Source organism: Littorina saxatilis, linkage group LG13 (assembly GCF_037325665.1).
Source record: "Littorina saxatilis isolate snail1 linkage group LG13, US_GU_Lsax_2.0, whole genome shotgun sequence".
Classification (NCBI taxonomy): domain Eukaryota; kingdom Metazoa; phylum Mollusca; class Gastropoda; order Littorinimorpha; family Littorinidae; genus Littorina; species Littorina saxatilis.
Genome location: NC_090257.1, coordinates 32164217 through 32174216, shown reverse-complemented (window position 1 = coordinate 32174216; position 10000 = coordinate 32164217). Strand labels below are relative to the sequence as shown.

At 40.1% G+C, this 10000-nt stretch overlaps 1 protein-coding gene across 1 annotated transcript in view; it reads left to right on the top strand.

Annotated features, from left to right (window-relative positions):
- Nucleotides 1-10000, top strand: part of LOC138945528 (kinesin-related protein 4-like) — a gene marked incomplete at its 5' end in the record, with an annotated part of 156241 nt that overhangs the window by 133938 nt on the left and 12303 nt on the right. Inside the window, 2 exon segments of the mRNA XM_070316965.1 lie at nucleotides 7335-7426; nucleotides 9004-9103. Of these exon segments, the coding sequence (XP_070173066.1) occupies nucleotides 7335-7426; nucleotides 9004-9103 (192 nt within the window).

Genomic DNA, 10000 nt, shown 5'->3' with positions numbered 1-10000 from the left:
AACAGCTAGGGAGTTGAGAATAATCCAATCAAAAGAGGGCTGTGGGCAGAACCCGGAGTTTACGAAATCAAAACTATGCACAGACACACTTTTTGAAAATGTCTCTCATAAAACCTCTTTGACATTGTGTTGACGAGAGGCAGCCGGCGGGTGTTGGTGCGGGGCAGCTCAAAGCTCTGCTGACTTGATGGCGAGTTCGTTGACTTGTAACTGTAGGCTGCGTAACTCAGTAGGAACAGCCGTTTGTTGCTTCGCCACCACCACCTCGAAATCTTCTCTCATCCACCTGAGAGCTTCTGCGCGGGCTGCAGCAAACGTGACAGCCTCACGCCCTCTCACAAAGCGCATGAGGTCCCGTCTCATTGCAGGCAAAAAAAACTTTTGTTGTTTCTTTCATTATCATGTCTTCTTAAATGTGCCGAAAGACACCCTGCGTGCAATGGTTCAACACTCATGGCTGGTCCAAATGGTATTCCCCCTTTAACACAGGCACCACTGTAAATACGAAAACGCCGGTATTTTCGTATTTACAGTGGTGCCTGTGTTAAAGGGGGAATACCATCTGGACCAGCCATGAGTGTTGAACCATTGCACGCAGGGTGTCTTTCGGCACATTTAAGAAGAAATGATAATGAAAGAAACAACAAAAGTTTTTTTTCAAGCGAGTAGTCCGCAATTTGCATGGAAGAGTATACCTCTTCATTTATTTACAGCGCTTGATCTGTTCCCCTATTTCATTGAGTGTGTGTGTGTGTGTGTGTGTGTGTGTGTGTGTGTGTGTGTGTGTGTGTGTGTGTGTGTGTGTGTGTGTGTGTGTGTGTGTGTGTTAATGCGTCCTTGTAAGATAAAGTGCAGTGCAGTTCATTTCAGCTCGCGGGTTTTGCGTGGTATTGTGTAATTTTTTTCCTCGTTCCTCTATGCTCCTGCGCAAATGTTGGCAGGATTTATCTTCTTAAATTCTTCACATGAATAAGAAGCCTTCGTGGTGTAACGGATACAACATTGCGCTTCAGCACCAGTTGTCCCAGGTCCGAGACGCACAGTGAACTTCATATTTTTTTTTAATGTTTTCGTATTCGTAAATGACTATGAAGTGCCAGTTGACTGGTTTTTGTGTGTTCATTTTGAATCATATTCATAGTGTGTGTCAAAATTGTATCGTAAGATGCTTATGATAGATCAAACCATCTATTTTTTTAATTCTTCGTACAATGATTGTTTTTAATCTGCACTTTAAATCGCTGTATCTAAAGTTGAAATTCATTGAAATAAAGAGAAATTATGGCCGTTGTGTATTATTTGCATCTTTTTCAAAGCACAGGTTAGTGCACCATGAAAACAGTGTTCGCTCAAAACAGGGAACGCGCCTATTTCTAGAACAAATACGTACACTTCATGAAAGAAAGTTATGAAGAAAGTTGCACACAATGATTCGTAATCAACAAAAATAGTGCACCAAAATTCTTTTCAAAGTGTCTAGTATTTTAGTTTCGATTTATATTAATTATAATGTTGAACATTTCTGCAAGATTTTGAAATGTTGAATCCCTGCATGTCCCTTTCAATATTTCTGTAACTGAAAATGGAGAAGAAATTGCATTTTCTTGGCTTTTTCCACATGGCTAGAATGCTTTTAATCAGCTCTTTTTCTACAACAGTAAAACAAGATCCGTTTAAGAGTGCAGCAAGGCTGTGTATCAAATCAAATAATAGCAATTGTACTTAATTATCTCAAGTACGTACAGGTATTGAAGCTGCTGTGTATTAACATAAATACAAACGAAACACAACAACATTAATATTGCATTAAAATATACCGTAAACTGCATTGTAAACGCCCACCCCCCACCCACCAACCCCCCCCCCCCCCCAATTGTGTCCAAAAGTTGGGGATGGGCGTTTAATAGGCACTAAACCCTTTGCATGAGCGTTTTCTTTACTATACAGAATAAGGATATTTTGGTCAGTGTTCAAATGATGCGTTATTGCACAAAACGTTCCTCTCTCTCTCACACACACAAGCACACACACACACACATAATCTGCAAGCAAACTTCGAAGGAAATATTGTTGTTTTATGGTATGTTAGCAAGTTTATAACTTAAATAGTTAGTGATCTGTTTGTCTGCGGTGAACAAACCCATATCAACATTTTAACGTTAAGCAAATAAACACATTCTCACAATTAGTTGTAGAATGATAAGTCACGTTTGTCTCGGAAACTAAAAGATTATTTGTTGTCAGTGTGTCACCCAATGAGTGGAAAACTGTGTATGAGGGACAACGTCTTGCCTTCAAAGGCCGCGATAGAGGGTAAACAAACACAAGTCTGTTCATTCGTTATGTTCTAACTCCTCGAAGTCGACCTCTCTATTCACTTCCAAATCTCAAACCAACTTTTTTTTACATTCTTCGGACAATGATTGTTTTTAACCTGCACTTTAAATCGCTGTATTTAAAGTTAAAATTCACTGAAATAAAGAGAAATTATGGCCGTTGTGTAATATTTGCATTTTTGTTTTAAAGCACAGGTTAGCACAAGTGCACCATGAAAACAATGTTCGCTCAAAACAGGGAACGCGCCTATTTTTTGAAAAAAATAAGTACACTTTATGAAAGAAATTTATTAAGAAAGTTGCACACATTGATTCGTAATAGAAAAAAATGTGTGCAGCAAATTTCTTTTAAAGTGTCAAGTATTTCAGTTTCGATGTATAATGTTGAACATTTCTGCAAGATTTTGAACCAGACTAAAGCTGTTCATCTGACTTCTTATGCCTCTTGTTAGTACCAACACAGCTCATGACAGTAACACAGCGAGCAGATTGTTTGAATCCAAGCAAAAGACAAGATGTTTACGCAAACTTGGTACATGTTTGTAATGAAACAGAGTTTGATTATCAGCATATTCCATCAAAAATGTCTGTTTCTTCACAACCGACCAAATATAACAATCAGCTTAGCACTGGCAAGACTATTACTGCAGGCAGTGAACACAAAAGGATGAACAGAACATGAAAACAACGTACCAAATCTGTTCAATGTGTATCTGTTAATTGTGACCATGACAAGACACTGTTTGTCTCACATGTGCTTCTAATGTTAACAGTGATCATTCTTACTTTTATTCACAACTTCAATGGCTTAAAGAACCGAATCATCTTTTTAAATGCCTACACTTAGGTTTAGTAGGTTCTAAACTGAACAAGGTAATAGTTCTGACATAAGCTTTAAAACTAATTTTGACAAAACTTGGCATGAAGTGATGGTGCCTGTGTGTAATTCCGGTCTTCAGTCAAATTAATCATCACACTGCATGTTCCTTCTGGAAGAACGCTGTTTGCGCAAAAATCCCAGCATGTCCCTTTGTATAATTATTTCTGTAACTGAAAATGAAGAGGAAAATTATAGCATTTTCTTGGCTTTTCCCTGATGACTAGAATGCTTTTAATCATCTAAGGCCTACACACATTTCACTGCCAATGTATTTGCAAAAAAAGACGGTTCAACATTACCTGCTATTCCGACTTGGTCGTGTGACAGACGTTTTCTTCCACACGAGATTACGTTGATTGTCTAACGAAGCCGTCAGGCTGAGTTAGACATCAGCTAATCGAGTGTGGAAGAAAACTCTGTCACACGACCAAGTCGGAATAGCATTTATGTCTCACAGCTTCAACAGAGGAGAGAACAAACACGTTTTGTGTACTCTTGATAAACCTAAACACAGGAGCAGCCATTGTGGAGAGATCTACTTTTTGACGAAAGTGACCGAACAACTATAAATGACGTCTCGGTATATGTGAATGACGTCACAGTCATCGTCACAGTCTGTATCTTTTGAAGCATCGCAATCTTCATGACGTCTTTCTGTGTCTGCATCCGCGAAATGTTTGTTCTTTCCGGGATCTTTGTCATCTATGTTCAGAACTCTGTCCTTCCAGTTTTAGACTAACAGGCCTCCTGAGCGAGCCACTTTCCAAAGGCAGCTAAATTCGCGTATGGAAACAGTACTGTCGTCTGGGATGCCGTTTTCAGTATTCTCAGCGTTGAAGAATTTGTAAAGAGAAGAAACAATAACAGCAGGAGAAATAAAAGTCGTGTGTGCATTTTGGGGTTTTTGGAGGGACAATTTCGAGTTTGAATCCGTTCTTGCACATGCTCCAAAGCGTGTAACATACAATCTTGCACACGTTTGCTTTTGTAGTGGCAAAGAAGGAAAGCGTGTGACATAGATAGATGTCGAACTTACAGATACGATGTATTTCCTTCAGTCCACTGTAGCGTTTGATACATTTCAGCTAAACTAAGTTGCTTCATTTTACATGCAGGTGAAATCTCCATTGGCTTCAGGAAATTTGAACAGAGTGTGTGCACAAGATCTCAAGGATGCTGGTGTCAACCCCGTTGTCTATGACACCTTATACATGTTAATAAAAGACAAGTCGCGTAAGGCGAAATTATTACATTTAGTCAAGCTGTGGAACTCACAGAATGAAACTGAACGCACTGCATTTTTTCACAATGACCGTAGTCCGCCGCTAGTGCAAAAGACAGTGAAAGTGACGAGCCTGTTTAACGCGGTTGCGGTTGCGCTGCGCTGCATAGCACGCTTTATTGTACCTCTCTTCGTTTTAACTTTCTGAGCGTGTTTTTAATCCAAACATATCATATCTATATGTTTTTGGTATCAGGAACCGACAAGGAATAAGATGAAATTGTTTTTAAAACGATTTCGGAAATTTAATTTTAATCATAATTTTTGAGTCACTTGAGAAAAAGTGACTCTATGTAATCGGTCAGTGTTAGTCTGTCCGGCCGGCCGTCCGGCCGGCCGTCCGGCCGGCCGGCCGTCCGTAGACACCACCTTAACGTTGGACTTTTCTCGGAAACTATCAAAGCGATCGGGCTCATATTTTGTTTAGTCGTGACCTCCAATGACCTCTACACTTTAACGATGGTTTCGTTGACCTTTGACCTTTTTCAAGGTCACAGGTCAGCGTCAAAGGAAAAATTAGACATTTTATATCTTTGACAAAGTTCATCGGATGTGATTGAAACTTTGTAGGATTATTCTTTACATCAAAGTATTTACATCTGTAGCCTTTTACGAACGTTATCAGAAAAACAAGGGAGATAACTAGCCTTTTCTGTTCGGCAACACACAACTTAACGTTGGGCTTTTCTCGGAAACTATAAAAGTGACCGGGCTCAAATTTTATGTGAACGTGACTCATTGTGTTGTGAATAGCAATTTCTTCCTGTCCATCTGATGCCTCATATAATATTCAGAACTGCGAAAGTGACTCGATCGAGCGTTTGCTCTTCTTGTTATATTTTTAATTCTCAGAGCTTGTTTTTAATCCGAATATAACATTATAAGATGTTTGGTGGCTTGTTGACAGACCAGCTTTTTTTTGGTCCAAGGGGACCATATCGTCTTTTGTTTCATCTTTATCGACCAAGGCCGAAGGCCGCGGTTGATAAATATGAGACAAAAGGCGATATGCTCCCCCCGTCGCGATATAACCTTCGTGGTTGAAAACGACGTTAAACACCAAATAAAGAAAGAAAGAAAGATATGCTCCCCGAGGACCAACAACAAAATGCTGGTCTGACGACAAGCCACCAAACATCGTTTTTGTCATCATTTAAGTTGTGCAACAAAATGCACAATAACCCACAGGGAGACGAATTTCTAGAATCCAACTCCGGGCCACAAAGCATCGTCACAGTAGCTCGAGATAACACGTCAACCTTGTATGTGACGTCAAACGTAGCTTGTTGACGCTTTTCTTCTAGTCTGAAAATGTACAGTGCTCATAGTGTGAGTTCAGTACATGTTGAGCATATTTCTTTTCTTTTTAAGTGTTTATTACTTTTCGTTGTGGATTTTGCAATTACAGAGATAAGATGTAACGGTGTGACTGTTTAACGACTGGACAGAAGGAGCGGTAGTGGCACGATGTAACGGTATGACTGTTTACTGTTTGACAGAAAGAGTGTTTGTGACACGATTTAACGGTGTGACTGTTTATCGCTTGACAGAAAGAGCGTGAGTGACACTATGTAACGGTGTGACTGTTTATCGCTTGATAGAAAGAGCGGTAGTTTGTTTGTTTTTTTGCTTAACGCCTAGCCGACCACGAAGGGCCATATCAGGGCGGTGCTGCTTTGACATATAAGGCCCCAAAAAAAAAAAATGCTTTGGTTACGGTTTCCCGACCGACCCTAACTTTTTGGGCCGACCCTAAACTTTTTTTTTGGTCCTAAAGCTAATAATAAAATGAACCAAACACATACATACACACAAAAAAAAACACACACACACACAAAAACCCACCGAAAACGACAACACCACGGCACAGAGAAAACATCGATCGCCGGCGAGCAGACAACAACAAGCCCGACAAGGGACACCACTCCGCTTTTTACAACTCCCATATCCAAGGGAAGTCAGTCTCGTGCGTTCGTTCGTTCGTTGCGCGAACGTAAAAAGATGTCGTCTGCATTTGCAATCGTATTCGGAAAGTGCGTTCATATCGAACAAACACGACTGATAAGTCAGTACTCGAAGAGTGCAACCTTGGTGGACATTTTTCATGATTTTCATCCAACTTTGGACGGCAAACGGGATAAAATGTGTTGGGTCGACGAAAATAAGTGCCGAGCCCGAAGACTCTTTCGAACTGGACTTTGGCATGACTCTCGAAAACTATTTTTATCATTTCAAGAGGGACCAACCCCCCCCAAAAAAAAAAAAAAAAAAAAAAAAAAGTTTAATCGACCTACCTACCCTATTTTTTTTTGGCCATGAAACCGTAACCAAAGCATTTTTTTTTGGCCTAACGTGCGCCACACACAAGACAGAAGTCGCAGCACAGGCTTCATGTCTCACCCAGTCACATTATTCTGACACCGGACCAACCAGTCCTAGCACTAACCCCATAATGCCAGACGCCCGGCGGAGCAGCCACTAGATTGCCAATTTTAAAGTCTTAGGTATGACCCGGCCGGGGTTCGAACACACGACCTCCCGATCACGGGGCGGACGCCTTACCACTAGGCCAACCGTGCCGGTTAGAGCGGTAGTGACACGATGTATTTGAGTGACTGCTTAACGCTTGACAGAAAGAGTGGTAGTGATACGATGTAACGGTGTGACTGTTAATTGCTTGACAGAACGAGTGGTAGTGACACGATGTAACGGTGTGACTTTTTATCGCTTGACAGAAAAAGCGGTAGTGGCACGGTGTAACGGTCTGACTGTTTTAAGCAGGACACAAGAGTGGTAGTGACACGATGTAACGGTGTGACTGTTTCCCGTTGGACAGAATGAAAGCTTGGACAAGGTGGAAGAGCACACGAAAAAAATCAGACACCTGATGGATGTCACCGCCCTTGACGTGGCCAGAACTAGGTCAAGGTCAGTAAAAAAAACCGGTCGCGTTAGGCGATAATACAACATTTAGTCAAGCTGTCGAACTCACAGAATGAAACAGAACGCACTGCATTTTTTTCACCAAGAACGTATACCTGTAGCATCGTCAGTCCACCGCTCGTGGCAAAGGCAGTGAAATTGACAAGCCAGAATAGCGCGGTAGCAGGATAGCACGCTTTTCTGTATGTCTATTCTTTTTAACTTTCTGAACTAGTTTTTAATCCAAACATAGCATATCTATATGTTTTTAGAATCAGGAACCGACAAGGAATAAGATGACATTGTTTTTAAATCGAATTCGGAAGTTAAAGTTTAATCATAATTTTCATATTTTTAATTTTCAGAGCTTGCTTTTAATCCGAATATTACATATTCATATGTTATTGGAATAAGAAAATAATGAAGATGAAATTGTTTTTGGATCGTTTCATAAAAAAATATTTTAATTACAATTTTCAGATTTTTAATGACCAAACTCATTTATTAAATTCTAAGCCTCCACGTTGAAATGCATTACCAAAGTCCGGCCTTCGTCGAAGATTGCTTGGCCAAAATGTCAATCAATGTCATTGAAAAATGAAGGTGTGACAATGCTGCCTCTACTTTCACAAACAGCCGGATATGACGTCATCAAAGACATACAAACAAACAAAACAATCTGGAGATAATTGACCCAGGAACTCTCATGTGAAATTTCATGAAGATCGATCCAGTCGTTTTGTCGAAATCGCTCTACACACACGCACACACGCACGCACACACACACACACACACACACACACACACACACACACACACACACACACACACACACACACACACACACACACACACACACATACACCACAACCCTCGTTTCGATTCCCAGTCTATGTTAAAACATTTAGTTAAAACTTGATTAAATGTAAAAAGAAGAAAAAAAGAGGCAATTAGTGGGACACAGCAACAAGTAAACGAACCAGGAATTCTATTCGTCACCCTCCCGTCCAAAGTGAACACTTTTTGATCAAGAAACAAAGTTTTATTGTACAAGATATGCCACAATGCGAATAAGGCATCATATTACAGTTCTAGCACTTTTTATTGTTTATCTCCTGATAAATTCACAAGGTGTTTAGAGCGCCAGGTTTGTCTTTGTCAGTTGGTGACTCAGTCACATCAACAGCGGAAGTCACGTATAAGGTCACTGGTACGTAATTAGTACTACTCTGATATCGAATTGATCACTACTCTGATATACACTCAAGTCGACAATCATCTTTGTGCTTTGTGTTTGATACAGAGAGAAATATCTGCAAAATAGCCGGATAACTCAAGTCAACAATCATCTTTGTGCGTTGTGTTTGATACGGAGAGAAATATCTGCAAAATAGCCGGATAACTCAAGTCGACAATCATCTTTGTGCGTTGTGTTTGATACGGAGAGAAATATCTGCAAAATAGCCGGATAACTCAAGTCGACAATCATCTTTGTGCTTTGTGTTTGATACAGAGAGAAATATCTGCAAAATAGCCGGATAACTCAAGTCGACAATCATCTTTGTGCTTTGTGTTTGATACAGAGAGGATTATGTACAAACAAGCCGGATACTGAAGGGCTGTGTCTGTCCATACTGCATCTGTTACAACTCGCCATTTCCTGATGAAACCCGCAAAACCTCGGTGGGTATGACAACTAAAACGGTTAATGCCCTGTGTCTGCCTTGCTCTTGCCTGCCACTGTACGGTTTGCAGTTAGTGAGAGCGACTGCACGCAAAATAACCACACAACTTATGTAGAACCTGTACGATAAGATAAGATAAGATAATGCCCCCGGACCCCCATAGGAGCCAGCCTTTGTCTTTTAAGTGACGGTTTTGGAAATTAGTTGGGTAATTTGTTGTCTCACGTTGCACCAGATCGGTATATTGTCCTTGTTTAGGTCCAAATTTGTCTTCTTACATTTACTTTTTGGGAAGGTGCATTAGGAGAAGTTTCTTGGCCCAGATTGCACCAGATTGCTCCATTTTCCTTGTTTTTATCACCATTTTCCTTGTTTTTATCACCATTTTCCTTGTTTTTATCACCATTTTCCTTGTTTTTATCACCATTTTCCTTGTTTTTATCACCATTTTCCTTGCTTTTATCACCATTTTCCTTGCTTTTATCACCATTTTCCTTGTTTTTATCACCATTTTCCTTGCTTTTATCACCATTTTCCTTGTTTTTATCACCATTTTCCTTGTTTTTATCACCATTTTCCTTGCTTTTATCACCATTTTCCTTGTTTTTATCACCATTTTCCTTGTTTTTATCACCATTTTGCGGACCCCACTAGGAGGTTTGAACGCTTCGCGCCCTCGACTAAACGCTTTGCGTCGTCGAATTGTCCCCGGAAATGTGGAAACCCCCCTTAAAAATGATGTGATCCGCCCCAGCACCACTCAGATTAACTTATCTATCTATATAGTTTTTCATTTCGTATACAATTCAATACAATACAACACAATACAATACAATACTATTAATGGAACATTGGACAATGCTTGATTACTATGAACATGAATACAAATATTCTG